Below are 20,224 nucleotides of genomic sequence, written 5' to 3' on the forward strand. Positions count from 1 at the left end.
AAATAGAACAGAATAAAACGCAATAAAATAATTATTCTAGTGCGTGCACGTACATGTATATAATACTGCTATAAAACTTGTATGTCTAAGATGCTCTACAAAATGAGGCTTAAAAAGCATATTTAATCAGTAAAGTTTCTCTACATAATTCAAACGTATTATGCATACTGTTAGTTGCAGGTTATGAACTCTGGGCATATGTTTACACTAATCAAAGCTCAAGGGAGGAGTTACATAAATATATAGTCAGACTACGCACATAAAGGAATATACATACGTACATACATGTATATATACTTATATATACTATATATATATATATATATATATATATAATGATATAATGTTAAAAAATTCAAAGAGCATTTACTACGTACTGCATTTTTTTTTTTTTTTTTAAATATAAGCTGAGAAGGTATTATTTAAACCTCAAAAAAAAGGAAAAAATGAAATAAAAAAGAATTTTTCAGTTCTTAATTATTGTGAAAAATCTAAGTTTTTTTTTTTTTTTTTTATTTTCTCTTATTTTTTATTTTTTTTTTTTTTTTTTTTTTTTTTTTTTTTTTTTTTTTTTTTTTTTTTTTTTTTTTTTTTTATTTTTTTTTTTTTTTTATTTTTTCTTATTTTTTATTTTTATTTTTTTTTATTTTCTCTTATTTTTTATTTTTATTTTTTTTTATTTTCTCTTATTTTTTATTTTTATTTTTTTTTATTTTCTCTTATTTTTTATTTTTATTTTTTTATTGATGATAAAATGACTAAGAAAAATGCAAAGAGTCAGAAGCAGATAGGGAAAAAAGAAGAGGGTAAAAAATGAGATGTGGGCCCTTTCTGAGGGGAGGGAAAGCTTAAAATAGTATGTTGTTCATATAGGCATACATTAACAAACCACATATGAGGTATAAATGTATATATATAATATAAACGTACATACGTTTTATACGTATTGTACATATTTGTTCATTCGTTCGTTTTTCTTTTTTTTTTTTTCTCATTTGCAAAAAACGGAAAACTGGGGTATTTAGGGAATTAAACAGAATTTAATATTTTTTTTAATTTGCCTATTTAAAAAGAAAGGATAAAACGTATGAATTTGCCTTTGAGGTAAATTATTATATTTGTTCAACATGTTTTGCCATGTTTTGCCATATTTTACTTTTATACTTTTTTGTTTTTTAAATTTAGCGAAAGGAATAATAAAATTGCGGGGGTTTTCCATCCGTGCAATTTTTAAAAGTGAACAAGAAGAAAAATCTCTATTTTTTTTTTTTCCTTTTTAAGAAAATAAACAAACTCGACTTGGTTTAATTTAATTTAATTTAAATTTAATTCACGCAGAAATTAACAGATGAAAAATGTTCTTCTATTTCAGAATAGGGAGGTCTAGTTCAAAACTCTGTTGAATGCGACCCAGATACTATTAAGCGTGTTGAGTACATATGTACATAACATAAACAGATATAATATATGTGGGTATATATCCGTGTAACTGTACGTTTACCTGAACATGTAAAATTGAACAAGCATTCATTAAGGACATACGTATATGCGCGAATAATAGGAGGATGAATGGTACTCAGTTAAATGTGCCTTGAGCAAAAGCATATTTTATTATTTTCTTCTTTAATTACGACTGAAATTTTTTTTTTTTTTTTTTAATAATTTTTTAATAACAAAATTGCAAGAGACACAAAGGTTTATGATGTTTTTACGTATTTATATGATCGCACATAGTTAATTCGAATATTTTTATTGTATGATTTAGTGGAGGAGCTAGATGGAAGGAACATAAAATTATATGATTATTTATTATTTTCGTATATGGAAAGGAAATTATTTCAACTACCTCCACCTTACTTCCGTTACTATGCTTCCCTCGCATTATGTCCATCACATCATTTCCTTTACTAAGTTTTCCTTACTCTACTTTCTTTATTCTACTTTCCTTACTTGCCTTATTTTACTTCCCTTTGTTTCGCTAACATTGCTCCCCTCATTTTTCCATGCACCCTTTTGAAACATTTTAGCTCGAAAAAAAAAAAAAAAAAAAAAAAAAAGCTAACTAATTTTGAGGAAGGTAAGAGGATGGTATAATGAGAGGGCATCATACGTGAGGAAAAAATGTATACGTTTTTCAAATTATTCTTACGGAAACAATAGCTAAAAGAACAAAATTTAAAATCACAGAAAAAAAGGAAAAGAGAAATATTTATGTTACAACGTTATTCATGTTTTTAAACGTATCAAAAATAATGTATTTAATAAAAATTAATTTTGCTCGGTTTACTTGTCAATAGTACTTACGACATAAATACAAAAGACTAGCGGAAATGAGAGGCAAAAGCGAAAAAAAAAATTTAAACAAAGGTAAGTTAGCACATAAGTATATATATAACACGCACACACTTGTATACGTACATACTCACATACGTGCATAGCTGCACACGTACATACTCACATACGTGCATAGCTGCACACGTATATACTCACATACGTGCATAGCTGCACACGTATATACTCACATACGTGCATAGCTGCACACGTACATACTCACATACGTGCATAGCTGCATACGTACATACTCACATACGTGCATAGCTACATACGTACATACTCACATACGTGCATAGCTGCATACGTACATACTCAAATATGTGAATAGGTGCATACGTCCATATACCGATAGGTATACACAGAACCAGTAAAAGTGTTAAATATCACACAACGTTTGTTAGTCTCTTCGAAATAGTGTTAAGGTCAATGGTATCCTTTTTGTCGGGGTTAGCTATTTCCAGTAGCAACTCTAAATCCTTATCCGTCAGTCTTGTGTCTAACGCCTTCATAACCTTCGCGAAAAAGAAAGAAAAGGAAGAAAAATAAATCATAAAAAAAGAAAAAAAAAAACAAATTCCAAATTATTGCGCACCGATGCGGGGTGCACACATGTAGAGCGGTAAGAGTTGTGTAAAAAAAAGGAAAGAGGACAACAATCGAAAATAGAAAAAAGGGTAAATAATAGTTAGCAAAGGAACTTACATCCACAAAATTGTTAATCTTAATTTGCACACTCGAGCTTTTATCACTTAAACTTGAGATGTGCTTAAAGGGTTCTTCATAGTTGTAGTGCTTCCTGGCAAAGTTTAACCAAAACTCCATGTTAACGATCTTTAAAAAAAAAAAAAAAGAAAAAGAAGAAAAAAAAAAAAAGATATAAAGAGGGAAAAAAGTAGATAAAAATGAAATAAAAAGGAGATAAAAAAAATATATAAAAAAATGATAAAAATAAAAAAGGTTGGCGCGGTAACGTTGGTAGCAGCAGAAAAACATATTTGTCACTCACAAATTTGCATAACGCTAAGAAGTTGCACATAGGGAAAACATAAATAAAAGAAACATTACTTTTTATATATTTTTTATTTGTTTATTTGTTTATTTGTTTATTTTTTTATTTGTTTATTTTTTTATTTGTTTATTTGTTTATTTGTTTATTATTTTATTTTTTTTTTTTGTGGCTTACTTCTGGCAATTCCGCCTTCTCTTCAGCGTTTAAGAGAATACCAAAGGAATGCATTAATTCGTAAAATTGACACAAAGGCATAGATTCGTCGCAGGAACTGAAAAGAATAAAGGCTTCCTTAAATTTCTCATCCATATCATTTCCCATTTTGATATGTCCAGTTAGAGTAATTTTTTGGGGAGTGATGGGAAAAAAAAAAAAAAAAAAAAGGAAAAAGGAAAAAGGAAAAAGGAAAAAGGAAAAAGGAATAAGGAATAAGGAAAAAGGAATAAGGAATAAGGAAAAAGGAAAAAGGAATAAGGAAAAAGGAAAAAGGAAAAAGGAAAAGGAAAAGGAAAAGGAAAAAAAAAAAAACAGAAAAAGAACAAAGAGGAAGAAAAAAAAAAAAAAAAAATTTTAATTTTTTGAAATGTTTTACTATTATAATTGTGTAAAAGTTGAAATTACTTTTTTTTTTTTTTTTTATTTTGCTTTATTTAGCCTAATTTTTTGTAAGGATTGCTAAAGAGTTGTAAGCATAAAATTGCTGTAAACATTAGTAGCTAGAAGTTTATAAAACGAATGTGTTAATTCGTGAAATTAACAGTATAACAATTTGAAAAAATGTGCATGGGGAGGTGTACCTTTGGGGTATGCGGTTTGACAACTTTCTATTTTTATTTTTATTTCAGTTTTTACGCTTATTTTTATTTCAGTTTTTATGCTTATTTTTATTTCAGTTTTTACGCTTATTTTTATTTCAGTTCTTACGCTTATTTTTATTTCAATTTTTACGTTTACTTTTACGTTTACTTTTACGTTTACTTTTACGTTTACTTTTACGTTTACCTTCACGTTTACTTTCACTTTTGCTTTTATTTTTACTTTTACTTTTGCAATTTTATTTTTTCTTTTTTTCAAATTTTTTTCTCAAATTTGATGTTGTTTTTGTTAATTTTTTAATTTTTATTTTTATTTTCTATTTTTTTTAAGAGGTTGTTTTTATGGTTTATCTTGTTTTGGTTGTAACTCTTTTTATTTTTCTTTTTTTTTCTTTTTTTTTTCTTTTTTTTTCTTTTTTTTTTTTTTTTTGCTATTGTTGGACTATGCCGTTTGTTAGGCTGTAATTCATAGTGGGTATTTATGAACAAACATATGAGCATATATATATACGTTAATGTATGTGCACATACGTATAAACATATTATTATATATGTAAGTATATTAATGGTATATATTAATTTACGCACGTGTACATGTTCATCTGACCTAGTTTTATGGTTGTTTTTCCGTACATATAAAAAAGATATATATATATTTTATATGTATGTTCTTGCCTGTGGTAACAGGTTTTTTCTTGAAAAAAAAAAATAAAGTGAACTAGTTAGTGGAGGATAAATAATGTACTTATGTATGTATGCATGTGACTGCTTTGGGAAATTTCTTTTTTTTTTTTTTTTTCCTTCTTTTCATCCTTTTTTTTCTTTTTTTCTTTTTTTCTTTTTTTCATGCCTTTTATGCTGTTTCTTAGGAAGAATGAAGTGGCTGATAAAATGAAATGGAAAAAAAAAAAAAAAAAAATAAAATAACAGATTTATACGATAAAGTGGTGAAATGGAGATCTCTTCAAATTTGATGTTAAATAATAGTACGTATACTTTTTGATATACCTATGTATTTACTTAAAATGTGAAAGCAAGAACATACTTACTGTATATAAAGATACATGAGGTGTTATTTGTTTTATGCTAACATGGACACCTAACATCATTTAATATCATATGAATAGGTTAACTTTCGGTCAATATACCTTCCTACTATTTTTTATTCCGGAAATGTATGAATGTATAAGATTGTGTATCTATTTTTTTTTTTATTTTATATTTTATTTATATTTATTTTATTTATATTTATTTTATTTATATTTATATTTATTTTATTTATATTTATATTTATTTTATTTTTTTTATTTTTATTTTTTTTTATTTTATTTTTTTAAATTCCCCTGCCACATTTATATATTTTCACTCCTTTTTATAAATTATAAGGAAAACTGTTAAATAATTTTAACTCGTAAAGTATTCAAATTTTCGCTAAAAGGGATGAAAAATGGTTCAAATGAAAGAAAATAGAATTTTCCTGTGAGCAAATTAAAATCTTCCGTGTTAAGCATTTTGGAGTAACACGCTTTTAGAGTAATACACTTTCTGGAATGAATTTAAAATTTTTTTTTTTTTTTTTTTTTTTTTTTTTTTTGTTGTTGTTACCTGAGTAGTTACATTGCATTATATAATTGAAAAATAATGTAAATCATTTCAATTTCCGCTGGTAATGTACTTTAAGTCGTATTTACCTTTATTGAGGATTTCAAATACTGCTCTTTTTTTTTTTTTTTTTCCTTTTCTGACACGGCTGTTTTATGCAAACCTTTTATTAGAGCATGTTGATACGTTACAAGTAAAAAAGTGTGTGTATGTTTGTTCGTGTGTGTGTGTGTGTGTGCAAGAGTACATATATGTATGGATATATTTTCATGGGTATGTACGTACGCATATGTATGTATGCGCCCCGTGTACATTAAATAGAAAGTGGAGGAATAGTCGTATAATTATGCTGTTGTAATAAACTATTTTTTTCGTCCCCCTTCCCCTTCTTCTGTTTTTCCGTATTCTTTTTTTTTGAGAACAATAAATTTTATTTCCAAAAAAAAAGAAAAACAAAACAAAAAAGATGTTATCTTTTTCTTCTTAATGATGTTTCATTTTGTAAGGTTTTTAAAAAATGACTACGAATAAGAAACACAAATTTTTTCTGTTTGACGTCGATGGAACTTTGACTCACTCTAGAAAAGTAAGAATAATCAATTGAAATGGAATACAAGTACGACCTTCTTCTTTCTTTTTCTTTTTTATGCCCAGCTGTGTGTTGTCCTATCCGTCCCCTCCTAGTACACGTATAAATTTACGTCTGAACGTTAATGTCTATGTACGCACGAACACATAAGGGAACATCCTTGCATATTAGCCGATCGACCAAAATATGGTTGGCATTTTGTTAGAACTGAAGTCGAGGGACAAAAATTCCATAGGAGTAGTAGGAGGCTCTGATTATAAAAAAATCATAGAACAAATAAAACGTAACAAGACAAAAAGGGAAAAAAAAAAAAAAAAGGAACTACGAGTAGTGTATTATGCTTGCGTCTGTGTGATTATGTTCTGTACCGGGTCCTACATATGTAAACAGACATATATATATATATATATATATATATATATATATATGTGTATATACGAATATGTGGGTCAAAACTAATTCATCGTGCTTCTTTCCCTTTTTCCCTTTTTCCCTTTCAAGACCCCGAGATGTTTGATTATATATTCTCTGAAAACGGTGTAGTGGCACATAAGAACAACGAGCAGTATTTTTCGGAGGTAAGAGGAGGACGCATAATTGCTCCGTCTGTACGAAACTTTATTTTCAACACAAGCAGATTATAAGTAGATTCTTATCTTTTACATGTAGATTGGAGATGACTTTTTTTTTTTTTTTTTTTTTTTTATCATTTTTTGATAGAGTATAACCAGTTTTTTGGGAGAGGAGAAATTAAAAAAGGTGATAAATTATTGCTTGGTATATATTGCTAATTTGGATATACCAAAGAAGAGGTTAAAAAAAGAAGTAAAATAAAAAAAAAAAAAAAAAAAAAAATTTACCTTAATAGACTATTCAAAATGGTTAGGTTAAAAATGTTTTAAAGCTGTTCAAATATATGTACATGTATATATATACTTCGTTATTTAATGGTACTTTCTTTTTAGAGGTACATTTGTGGAATTACGAAAGGGGATAATAAACATTAGTCCTATTGGTAGGAATTGCTCTCAGGAAGAGAGGGAAGAATTCTGTGCATATAATTTAGAGAAGGATGTTATTAAAACTTTTCGCTTAAACCTGATGAATGAGTAACCAGCATGTTACAAATCTTTTACTAGTGTATTGTTTTACGTGTCGTTGTTCTGAATATGTGCGTTGAATATAAGCACTTGTATGTGTAAATATACGTATGTTCATTCGCTCAATTAATCAGTCAGCTACTCATCTGCAACTGCATTTTTTTCACTCTTTTATTTTTTTTTTCCAATTTTTTTTTTTTTATGAATGCCTCTTGTCGCACATAAAAAGGTTCAAGGATTTTAACTTGACGTTTTCCATTGGGGGACAGATATCGATAGACTGCTTTCCAACAGTAAGAGAGAAAAAAAAAAAATAGCATATATATCGTAAATAGCATAAACAGCATAAATATCATAAATAGCGTAAATATCATAAATAGCGTAAATATCATAAATAGCGTAAATATCATAAATAGCGTAAATATCATAAATAGCGTAAATATCATAAATAGCGTAAATATCATAAATAGAGTAAATATCATAAATAGCATAAATATCATATATAGCATAAATATCATATATAGTAAAAATTGTAAAAGCATCACTTACGAAGCTACACACTACTTGTGTGGGAGCAACGGCCATTTACATCCCACTTGAGGGGCGTGTAGAAAATATAAAAGAATAAAAAGTAAAAGGTAACTGTACATATATATATATGGAAGTATGCACACGCGTTTATAAAAATAAATTTCCATTTTCAGGGGTGGGACAAGACATTTTGCTTAAGACACATCGAAGGGATATTCAGCGAAATTTATTTTTTTGGTGATAAGACGGAAAAGGTGAGAAAAAAAGAGGAGACAAGGAATGGAATTGTTTTTCTTGTCCGCACCGTTTATCTGTTCGTGTGTTCTTTTATTCTTTTGTACCTCATTTGTTCATCTGTTCATCTGTTCATTTGTTCATTTGTTCACTTGTTCATATTATTTTGTTTTTTTTTTTCTAAATTTTTGCAATTTTTGTAATTTTCGTAATTTTCGTATTTTTCATATTTTTCGTGTTTTTCGTGTTTTTCGTGATTTTCTTGTTTTTTGTGATTTTCCTGTTTTTTGTGATTTTCCTGTTTTTTGTGATTTTCCTGTTTTTTGTGATTTTCCTGTTTTTTGTGATTTTCTTGTTTTTTGAGTTTTTCCCATTTTTCCATTAACAAATCAGGGAGGAAATGACTACGAACTATTTAACGACAAAAGGGTGCGAGGCTACTCAGTCACATGCCCAGCGGATACTATACAAGTTATAAGGACGTTTTTAGACACATGATGGATGATCATTTTTTTGGTTTTATCGTGGTTTGAAGTTTTATTTTATTTTATTATTTTATTTTATTATTTTATATATTATGTTATTATATTATTTTACTATATTTTATTATATTATTCTACTATATTTTATTATATTATTCTACTATATTTTGTTATATTATTCTGCTATATTTTATTATATTATTCTACTATATTTTATTATATTATTCTACTATATTTTATTATATTATTCTACTATATTTTATTATATTATTCTACTATATTTTATTATATTATTCTATTTTATTTTAATGTTTTATATTATAATATTATTTTATTATTATTATTTTTTTTTGTTAACTTATCATTTTGTTTTAAAATGTGTACACTGTTGGAAAAATGAGGAATGCTTTACCGTTGGGTAGTATGGTCATTGACTTTGTATAAATACATACACGGGGGTAACCAATTTTTTACGTGCACAAAATAAATAAAACAGTTTGAATAAATTTAGAGCTATTTAATCCTATATATCTCTTTTTTATGTTTATGAACAAGAACAGCGACCATTTTGTTTGACACGTCGTCCTTCCGTTCAAACTGTGAACATCCTTTTTATGAGCTATACGTACATATATATATACATATATATATACATACATATATATATACATACATATATATATACATACATATATATATACATACATATATATATACATACATATATATATACATACATATATATATTTATATATTTATGTACTGTGTAGGTTTTTTTTTTTTTTTTTTCGTTTGTAAGTAGCATTATTTTATACACCAAACAGTATAACTCATTAAATGTAGGAAAATATTTTTCGACAAAATTTACTCATCACAACGTAATGTGATAACAACAATTGTATAATTCGAAAGTACTTTTAACTTTTCATCCTTGTATTGTTCGGTGGTATTTTAAAATAATTTAATCAAACCAGAAATATATACCATTTGTATAAACCCTCAGACGATTCACGATATGGTGTGATGATATCGTTTAGCATATATATAAATTCGCTATATAAGAAAAAGTAAAATAAAATAATGCTGCGTATAATTGGTGAAGCACATTCGACCAAGTAATATATATAAAGTAGTTCGCCGCATGAAATCTGCAAACGAAAAGGAAAAAAATATATAAGCAAATTTTATTTCTTTTTTCTTTTTTGCTTGGCATTTCCTTTTCCTTTTTTTATGTTCGTATGTGCAACTCCACAATGCATCATTTCGGACAAAAAAAAAAAAAAAAAAAAAAAATAGAAAAGCGCATAGGATATATGTGATGTAGTATATGCGAAAAATTGCGCTACATTTATGCATATAATATACACATGTACATTTATGTGTATGGTTATATTTGCATATATATGTGTATACATACATATATGCATTATATATATATATATATATATATATATATATATATATATATATATGTGTGCATATATCTATGCATGCGTACGTGTTATTCGTTGTAAAGTAGGAATTTTGAAAATTGAAACTCTATTTTAATATATGTACTTAAACATTTTGACTATACTGAGTTGTTGTTATCCGCAAATTTTTAATGTTTTTGGCGTTTGCGGGTAGTGATATTTTTTAGTTTAATATTTCTTTTTCCATTTTTCTGACTTGTATGTAATCTCTTTTTTTTTTTTTTATGAACTGGTCAAGTAAACTTTTTCGTTATCCCTTTGTAAATTTGAAATAGTTTCAATGTAATTTTTTTGACAGAGAAGCTTTATTATTGTAAAAAAAAAAAAAAAAAGGGAAAAAGGAAAAACAGAAGAACAGAAGAAAAGAAGAGGAATAAAGTAAAGAAGAGGAATAAAGAAAAGAAGAGGAATAAAGAAAAGAAGAGGAATAAAGAAAAGAAGAGGAATAAAGAAAAGAAGAGGAATAAAGAAAAGAAGAGGAATAAAGAAAAGAAGAGGAATAAAGAAAAGAAGAGGAATAAAGAAAAGGAAAAGGAATAAAGAAAAGGAAAAGGAATAAAGAAAAGAAAAAAAGGAAAAAAAGAAAAAAAGGAAAAAAAGGAAAAAAAGAAAAAAAGGAAAAAAAGAAAAATATAAAATATGGGAGCAGGACAAGCGAAACAACATAATATGGGTAAGAGGAAAGAAGAGAAGAAGCTTCGTTACTTGTATGAGCGAACATATAGGGCGCAAAAGAGTTAAAATTACAGTCTTTTCTTGTGCATAACAACGCGTATGCACATGTGGACATGTATATACATATACATAAATATACATACATATACATATACGTACATATACGTACATATATATTTGGGGGTATGCGAAACAGTCTCACCCCTACTTAACAGCAAAGTTTTGCGTGTTGTCCCAATTTAAAATTACTTTCTTTTAAAATCCTATTTATTTTTTATTTTATTATATTTTTTATTTTATTTTATCATATTTTTTATTTTATTTTATTATATTTTTTATTTTATTTTATTTTATTATATATTTTTTTTTTTTTTTGGTATCCCGCTCATCCCTCTTTTCTAAGGCTACAGAGTTATCAAAGTGAGTGAGAACAGTCCTGCAAGTGAGTGTAACATAGAAATATTTTTCGACTACATTGTTCAAGCTGATAATTTGAAATTATTAGATGGGTTTAGATACACATATGATAATTTCGTAGAGAAGTTGAGACAAAATGAAAACAAAGAATTACTTCTGTTAGTATATAACTGCCGCTATAACGAAATGAAACAAGTAAAAATTATACCAAGAAAATGGAAGGGAAATGGGTTACTAGGAATAAATTTAAGCTATGAATCGTCGAATGCAATGAATGAAGGAGTTCGTGTATTAGAAATTTTTGAAGGTTCCCCTGCATTTAAAAGTAATTTAATAGAATATAGTGACTACATAATAGGACAAGAGAATAATATATTTAGAAATCAAGATGAGTTAACAAATTATATTGATACAAACTATTTAAATTATATTAAAGAAAAAAAAACTGAACCGTTCAGGTTATATTTTTTTGTATATAATAAAGATACAGAGAAAATAAGAAAAGTACAAATAGAACCTAATAACTCATGGGGATGTAAAGGATTACTAGGATGTAACATAGGAACTGGATTTATACATAAAATTCCATTTTGCAAAAATGATAATTTTATAAAAGGATTAGATCCAAATAATGTAGAAGGTCCTCAAGCTATACATATTGGCAATTCGAGTATGAGTAGCGAAAGGAACAATGATGTACGTAATGACGATTCACCTACGAATTTGGAACAGGGTAGTGAAGTAGGGGCTGCTAGCAAAGGTGATAAGGTTGGCGGAATTGCACATATTGGAGATAGTGAAGGAGAGATGGGCAGAACTAAAGGATTTCTTATCCCTGGAAAAGTTGGTAGTATTGTGGACATTGAACATACAATGAACAATGAGCAAACGAAAGAAACTCAAATAAGCAGAACCCATATTAGCAACAGAGAATATTCAAGTGATGATAACAAAAATTATAAAAAAATGAAAACATGTTATTATGTAAATAATAACTATGATACATCTAAATTTTCAGGAAACATTATTAAGAAAGACATTTTGAATAATAATAAGAATGATGATGATGATAATGATGATGATAATGATGATGCTGATGATGATAATGATGATGATAATGATGATGATGATAATGATAATGATAATGATGGTGGTACTGCTAATGATAATGATGGTGGTACTGCTAATGATAATGATGGTGGTACTGATAAGAACGAATGCGATATAAGTAATACCATCGAATTGGCAAAAGAGGATTTAGAAAAATATAGTAAAAGTGAGGATGATTCATTAAGCTCGAGCGATAAGAGAAATGAAAATGGTTATGTAGATGACTATACAGATTATGTTCGAAGCATGAGAATATACAGCAAAGAAATGAATGAAATATATGAGAGTATGAATAAAAACAGTGAGCTATTAAATAGTATAAAAATGAGAACTGTGCAAAATTCTTTAGATGAAAATTATTCTACTAATAGTAATAAACTCAGCCATACACATGCATATACACAAAAAAATGATCAAGAACAATTTGTTTTCCCATATGCATGTGATAAAGAAGAAAAGGAAAAAATTTAATAGTAAAGTGTTGAAAAACATATTTAATAAAAAGGACTTTTCAGTAGATCTACATTTATTGTACTTGATTTATAAATGTATGGAATGGTATTGATACCTTAATGAAAGACCAATCACCTCGAGCTTAAAAATGGAGAAGTGCATTTAAGCGAATTCACATGGGTTCAGGTATGTGTGAAGAAGTACAAAAAGATGTATGAAAAAAAAGACACAAAAACAATTGATACACATACATTATTATTTTATATTTTACATTTTACATTTTACATTTTACATTTTATTTTTTATTTTTTTTTTTTTCCCTTATTCCCCTTTAATTCTGCCCAGTTTCATATATTATCCATCCAACTGCCCCACAGAAGAACTGATTCCAAATATGATTCCCTAAAACGCAAAGGAAAATGCAAAGGGAAAAAACTTTTAAATAGTTACACACGTGTGTCAAGACTATCCGAAACATAAGAAAATCCCACAAGCATGATTTTAATATACACATGTACGTTTACGTATGCTAGTTGTCCTGCAAAATAAGTATATTCGATGTTATAGCTATAAGACGAATCACTACCAAGTGCTGTACATGTTAGTTTTACTCGAAGCCATAAGGTTCAATATTTTCTCAGGATGTAATATATTTTAAAAAGATAATCAGCCAAATGTTCAAGTAATATCGTTGTGCTAACAACTGTATGTTTTGTAAGATAATTTTTGACCATTCCAATTTTAAAAATTACCTGTACATTTGTATCGGTAAATGGCTTGACATGCACACTGTGAAACTTTGTTCTGTTTGCATATATATTCATTTGCTGGTATATATATTTATTTGTGTATATATTCATTTGTGTATATATTCATTTGTGTATATATTCATTTGCTGGTATATATATTCATTTGTGTATATATTCATTTGTGTATATATTCATTTGTGTATATATTTATTTGTTTGTTTATTCATTAATTCATTTGTTTGTCTCTCATTTTGTCTGTTTATATGTTTTCTATCCATCTGCTTATTTTTTACCTTTTTACGTATTCTTTTTTTTTTTTTTTTTCCACAAAACTCACGTTCACTTACAGTTTTTAACTATGAGCTCCAAAAATGTCATAACAAATGTTTGCGGTGAAATATACTACATATATTAGGAATGCAAAATGGAATAATTTTCATCGTATATATATATATATATATATATATAAAAAAAAAAAAAAAAAATGATAGACTTAAAAAATAGAACATCCTTTGTGTTATTGTAAAATTAAAAAATCCAGAACGTTACAAAAAATAACTATCAATTTTGTCTAAGTCGTCCTTTAAGTAGTCGTCATTCCATCGTTCTCTCTGTGGGGGAAAAAAGGGAAAAAAAAAAGAAAGAAAATAAACAAATAAATTGTGGATGAATAAACAGTGCACATATGATGGCTGAGTGTCTGAATAGTTCGACGTGTTGGTACAATCGAAATACTCACAGAACTCACACCGTTTACACCCATCACGACGAATGCGTACCTGCTTAGAGAAGAAAAGCCTATCGTATGTGGTTTTATGCTGCGCACTGTAATGTTGATTATACTTGTCCAGAACAGCTAAACTGGAAAAGCTAATGTCCGGTCTATCGTACTCGGTATATTCATAATTATTTTTGTAGAAAATAAAATAATGAACTATATCTTTTTTTATTTCAAAAATGTTGTTATTTAAATAATTTGAAGTAAAAGAATGGTTTGACTGTTTAACTAAATAGCTAGTAATTCCATTTAAAACATCAGGACAAGAAATAAAATTTAAGATTGTATTTGTTTCTATATTTAAAGCTTTAATGAAAAGTTCTTTATCAATTGTATACTTTAGTTCGTTCATACTGACTTGTTCTTTTGTTGTTGGTGTTATTTTATAAGTATTTTTTATCATAGTAGTCCATAAATTTTTTGTTATTTGAGCTTTTTTTAATAAATCTACTTTATAATTTCTTAGTATATTTAAAATTTCAAATGTCACATGAGTAGCTAATGGGGGTAAGGAACATATACGTTGATATGTTTCTTGTGCCCACATTTTTACTTTATCATTTGTGCTTTTCCTTGCTGTATCATCTAATTTTTTCAATATATATAATAAATTATTATACTTAAAGTGATCATGAATTATATGTTCATAATTTTTTAATGAATAAGTTTGTGGAATTTTTAAAAAATATTCCTCTAACAATATATTTGCATCTTGTTCCGAAACTTCTAATTGACTTTCAGATGTTATTTCCATCAATTCTAGTGTATCTTCTGATATCCATCTTTTACTTAAACCACACCAAATTAAATCAGCAGATTTTATTTCCTGACCTGTTAAGGCTAAATAAAATCCTAAGGATCCCCTTAAATTGGCTAGCACGTAAGAAATACCGCCATAAGGTAAAAAAGAATATTTTAAATTATTGTACGAATAAGAAGAATGGAAATAGGCAGAACTGTTGTTCGATAGAAACGATAAAAACCCTGCAGATCCTTTTGTTTTCCCATTACAATACGAAATGAGTGGTTTCTTATAAGAAAATAATAAATAAGCTAGATCATTAACATTTTGTAAAATATTTTTTATTATATCAGAATATTTGATATGCTTCGTTCTTTGATATATTTCTACTATTTTCAATAAGTCATATAAATTATAACTATAATTAAATACATCATTATATAACGATGTTAAAAATAAGAATCTTTTTGTATAATTTACTTCACTGTTCCTTAATTCTTTGTACAACTTGTTAATTAATTTTATGTTCATGTAATTATTATTTATTATAACTGTATGCATGCCTACATTATTTCGATTGTATACACACTCATCCATATTCCCACAGTTTAAATAATTTGTTTTTTTCAATGCTTCATTATGAACTTCTAAGGGATCTAAATATATCTCGTCATCTTTAAAAATGCTAGTTCTTAACTCTCTGTTCTGAGTAAGATTACTACACCTACCCGGTATCGAAATCACGTCCTTTAATTTTTTATATTTCGACAACTTTAGATTGTTAAAAAGCATTCTGTTTCAGGCGTTTCTTGCGGTACCTGGAGTGGAGGCGATTGGGCATTTGTTCTTTGCGGAATGTTCTGTCAACCTTTATAACATTTACAGCCTTTATCGCTTTGTAGTTATCACTTTTTGCTGCCTCAAAGCGGATGTAACTGCTTATTAGAGGCCTTTTTCAATATATCTCATCGCGCAAATTTTAAAATATTGTACTTGACGCACTTCGTAAAACCCTTACTATTTTACCTCTCTTTGTGTTTTATCAGCCTATATATAATTCTCTTTTATTATCTCCTTTAATTTGCCCCTTTAATTATCTCTTTTTTTTTTTCTTTTTTTTTTTTTTTCCGTGTACCTTTATTTAAGATTTAATTTTTTTTACTCAAGCATTTTTGAACATTATGTTTCCGGAAACATCGGCTACTCTGTTTTAGGAGAATTGTTTAACTTTTTCGTGTTTAAGATAATTTAAAAAATTAACAGTACACATTATATTTTATTATCTTCCATTTCGCCCCATTGGTACTGCTGTTTTTAAACGAACACCTGAGCGGTTAATATGGTTAGCGTTTTTACGCTTTTACGCGTTTTTAAGCTTTTACACCCTTTTACGCGTTTTTAAGCTTTTACACCCTTTTACGCATTTTTAAGTTTTTACACGTTTTTAAGCTTTTGCGCATTTTTAAGTTTTTACGCGTTTTTAAGCTTTTACACCCTTTTACGCATTTTTAAGTTTTTACACGTTTTTAAGCTTTTGCGCATTTTTAAGTTTTTACACGTTTTTAAGCTTTTGCGCATTTTTAAGTTTTTACACGTTTTTAAGCTTTTGCGCATTTTTAAGCTTTTACACGTTTTTAAGCTTTTATGGGTTTATCCTTTTTTATGCTATGTTGTGCTTCTTTTTTTTTTTTTGTGAAGGAGAATTTTATTTTTCGTAATGCTCAACTTACCAGTACTTTGGAAGAAATAAATTGCAGCATATAATTTGTTTTTCACAAGTGGGGCTTTTCGATGTGCTGCTTAAATATAAGTATTCTTTCTTTTGATCTATAATCGTCCTTTTAAAATTTTACGTTGGAGATAATAACAAATTGTGAAAAGTAAAACCTGGGAATTACTAGACACATGAGAGGCAGCATTCAGTATATTTATGCATTGTTCATGCAAAAAGTTATACCCTGTTCATCTAGGAATTATATCAAATGGGGAATTTTTCCCTTTTTCTATAATTCACGTCTTATGAGACAACGTAGGTTGCCTTTTTTTGATGTGTTGTGCTAAATAAAGAATTCTTATTTGAAGAGGACCTCACCATTTTAGAAAATTAATAAACATTGTGACCTGTCTTATGAATGAATTAACATGAGGAGAAATCATTATGAATAAACTCGTACGTGAAGAATACAAGACTGTTAGTAATAAAATGTTAAGTTCTTACATTTTCTATAAATATAAAAAATTAAGTAAAATAAAGGTAAATTTTAAAATGTATGACGAACGTGGTTTCAAAAAATAAACATATTTTTGTGAAGTCGCTTGTAAGTAGTAAGTATGCATATGGGTGCTGCTCCTTCGTCTGCGTCTTCTTCATCTTTCTCATCTTATATTCTTTATATTCCTTATCACATTTCTCTTATATAATACTGTTCTATTTTTTTTTAAGTTTTTCTATGAAAAGGTTTGATGTATGTATATATATATATATATCTTTTAAATTTTAAATGGACGTCAGTGGTGTACTTTTGTTAATTCTAAATTTGGTTTATTTGATTGTATTTTAAAAATAAAGTGTGTAAATAAGTGCGTATATATAAGTTTGTAAATATTCGAAATTTTGAGTATGTGCAGCATTTCGGAATTATACTAATAAACTGTTAAGAATTAGACTGGACTTTTTTTTTTTTTTTTTTACTTTTTTTGTCGTGCAGCATATTAATTTTTTTTTTTTTTTTAAATGCAAATGATTATTTTTATTTACATGAACAGGCAATAATTGTGTTAGTTGTTATTTAAAGTGAATAGGCAAAGCACCTTTAGGAGTATTACATACGCACACGCGTACAGCACATGTGAATGTACTTACATATTTATATATATATATATAAATATAAATATGTATATATATAAATATGTATATGCACATATTCTCGTAGATGTTTATATATATTCATGTATGTGTGTACATAAATGCGCTGCGCGAGTGAATTTATCTCATTAAATGTATAGACAACTAACGCAGCGAAATACAACATAAGTGGTAAATTGGTAAAATCACATATTAATGTAAACTTTTTGATAAAATGAGAAAGTTCTGCACGTGTTCATATTTGTTTTTTGTCTATATTTTTATTGTGTGCAATAGGGGAAACAGCTTGAGGTTTCAAAAAGGAGATGGAAATGCCATTGGAGCAGTAGAAGGAAATGGAAAAAACGGAAGTGGTAATAATGTAAGTACTGATACTAATAATATAAACGCGAAAGAAAGTACTATCAAAAATGGGGATAATAAAATTATGGTTAAAGAGGAAAAGTCAAATAGTGAAGCAAATACAAATACAAAAAAGTTACAAAATTTTGTTTCATCAAAAAATGAGAATTTAGGGAATAAAGGAAATGAAGAATATTTGAAAAATATGTTTATATCTGATGGTGCTTTTGAAAGTGCAAAAAATGTCTGTGAAAATGTAGTCGTTAAAAATGAGTATTTCAAGAGTTTTTGCAAAAATACAGAATTATTTAAAGAAATACAAAAATTAAAAAAAAATAGTCATAATTTATATGAACAAGTCATAAGTGATTCTTATGAAAATGTTAATACATCCACTTTTAAATTGTTGAAAGATGATGGAGATAAAAAACTAATTATGGAAACAGATGATCACAATCCTAAAGTGTCTATAATGTTTTTATATGAAAAACTATGTGTTGGTGGTATTCCACTCGTTTGTTCTAAAATATTAAAAGTTGACAATATATTTGACCTTAATCAAAATAATGAGAAAAATGACCTTGTTCAGGAAAACAATTATGTAAATGATATGGAAAAGGAACTGACTACCACAATTAATGAGAATAACGGAGTAGAGGAAAATGTTTCAGATTTGACTGATGATAATACGTAAGGGGGTTAGCGGCGAAACGGGGGGGAAAAAAAAAAAAAATATAATGTGCTTTGTTTTGATTTGTTTTGATTTATTTTGATTCGTTTTGATTTGTTCTGATTTGTTTTGATTTGTTTTGATTCGTTTTGATTCGTTTTGATTTGTTTTGATTTGTTTTGATTCGTTTTGATTTGTTTTGATTTGTTTTGATTTGTTTTGATTTGTTTTGATTTGTTTTAATTTTGATTTAATTTAATTTCAACGTAATATCAATTGTGCATAATCTGCAGCAATCATTGAAAACTTTTTTTTTTTTTTCCCCTTAAAAAATTGTAATAATTTGGCCAAAGGGGTTTGTAGTTCGTAGGAAATTTAGTTTTTCGCTTTTTCGGGCTTTTTGTCTTAATTTTTAGACTTTTAATTTTAAGTAAAACATGGATAAGTACATACACGCGTGTTCGGGCATGCGTGCGGATGTTGTTGTATCTGTGCCTTTGCACATAACTATATAAAATATGTGTACATGTTTGGGTATACATACATATACATGTACATACATATATATACATATATATACATAAATATATATATATATATATATATACGTGTATATATATATGTGCGCCAATTTGGAAAAAAGAAAAAAAAACGAAATTGAAAAACTTTAAGAATATTAAAAATTAACAAAAAAAATAAAAATATACCACGTCTTATTTAAAAAAAATAAATGACATAGTTAACTGTTTGAAAAAAAAGAAAAAGAAATTATGCATATAATACAAAATTAATGACTTATTCCCGGCTAAGGTATTCATCATTCAAGAATTTTAAAGCCAAAAGAATAAAGGTTATAACTTTTTGAATTCTTTAAAAGATATATCATTTTGATAAGAAAAAATGAAAAACGCAAGCTGGAGCAAAGGGAAACTTCAGCACAGGAATGCCATCGAGGAATGATGTCAAGTACGCCGTGTTCGCACACATATCGGTGTTTGTATGTGTGTGTGCGTGTATCTGTGCATGAATCTGCGTGTACATACGCATATGCATAACGGCACTTTTGCATGAAGAAACCTTTACGGGAAGGGGATCCAAGATATTGCACACAGTTGGATAAGTGCACCCAACTAGTTGCTCATATTGCGACAAAAAAAAAAAAAAAAATATATAAAAATGGGATATAACAGGATATGAAAAAGATTAAGAAAGCATAAAAAAAGAATGAAAAGAGAAGGATCAAGAGAGATGAAA

At 27.4% G+C, this 20,224-nt stretch overlaps 5 protein-coding genes across 5 annotated transcripts; 3 read left to right on the plus strand and 2 right to left on the minus strand.

Annotated features, from left to right (window-relative positions):
* Positions 1-2,717: 2,717 nt before the first annotated feature.
* PmUG01_00050600 (conserved Plasmodium protein, unknown function) lies at positions 2,718-3,664 on the minus strand (the record flags this gene model as incomplete). Its single annotated transcript, XM_029004121.1, has 3 exons — positions 2,718-2,837; positions 3,037-3,165; positions 3,518-3,664. 3 exons carry the CDS (start codon positions 3,662-3,664, stop codon positions 2,718-2,720), a joined length of 396 nt encoding a protein of 131 aa, XP_028859039.1.
* A 2,613-nt stretch (positions 3,665-6,277) lies between these two features.
* PmUG01_00050700 (haloacid dehalogenase-like hydrolase, putative) lies at positions 6,278-8,712 on the plus strand (the record flags this gene model as incomplete). Its single annotated transcript, XM_029004134.1, has 8 exons — positions 6,278-6,346; positions 6,521-6,632; positions 6,851-6,927; positions 7,070-7,161; positions 7,315-7,458; positions 7,679-7,742; positions 8,154-8,234; positions 8,608-8,712. The coding sequence occupies 8 exons, from the start codon at positions 6,278-6,280 to the stop codon at positions 8,710-8,712; spliced, it is 744 nt and encodes a 247-aa protein (XP_028859040.1).
* Positions 8,713-10,807: 2,095 nt separating this feature from the next.
* Positions 10,808-12,841, plus strand: GRASP (golgi re-assembly stacking protein, putative; the record flags this gene model as incomplete). Its single annotated transcript, XM_029004145.1, has 2 exons — positions 10,808-10,875; positions 11,254-12,841. The coding sequence occupies 2 exons, from the start codon at positions 10,808-10,810 to the stop codon at positions 12,839-12,841; spliced, it is 1,656 nt and encodes a 551-aa protein (XP_028859041.1).
* Positions 12,842-14,117: 1,276 nt separating this feature from the next.
* Positions 14,118-15,884, minus strand: PmUG01_00050900 (enoyl-CoA hydratase-related protein, putative; the record flags this gene model as incomplete). The annotated part of the gene is made up of 2 exons (XM_029004156.1): positions 14,118-14,183; positions 14,352-15,884. The coding sequence occupies 2 exons, from the start codon at positions 15,882-15,884 to the stop codon at positions 14,118-14,120; spliced, it is 1,599 nt and encodes a 532-aa protein (XP_028859042.1).
* A 2,288-nt stretch (positions 15,885-18,172) lies between these two features.
* Positions 18,173-18,994, plus strand: RON12 (rhoptry neck protein 12, putative; the record flags this gene model as incomplete). Its single annotated transcript, XM_029004167.1, has 1 exon — positions 18,173-18,994. One exon carries the CDS (start codon positions 18,173-18,175, stop codon positions 18,992-18,994), a length of 822 nt encoding a protein of 273 aa, XP_028859043.1.
* Between the last annotated feature and the right edge of the window lie 1,230 nt (positions 18,995-20,224).

This window comes from Plasmodium malariae (assembly GCF_900090045.1).
Source record: "Plasmodium malariae genome assembly, contig: PmUG01_00_27, whole genome shotgun sequence".
Classification (NCBI taxonomy): Eukaryota; Apicomplexa; class Aconoidasida; order Haemosporida; family Plasmodiidae; genus Plasmodium; species Plasmodium malariae.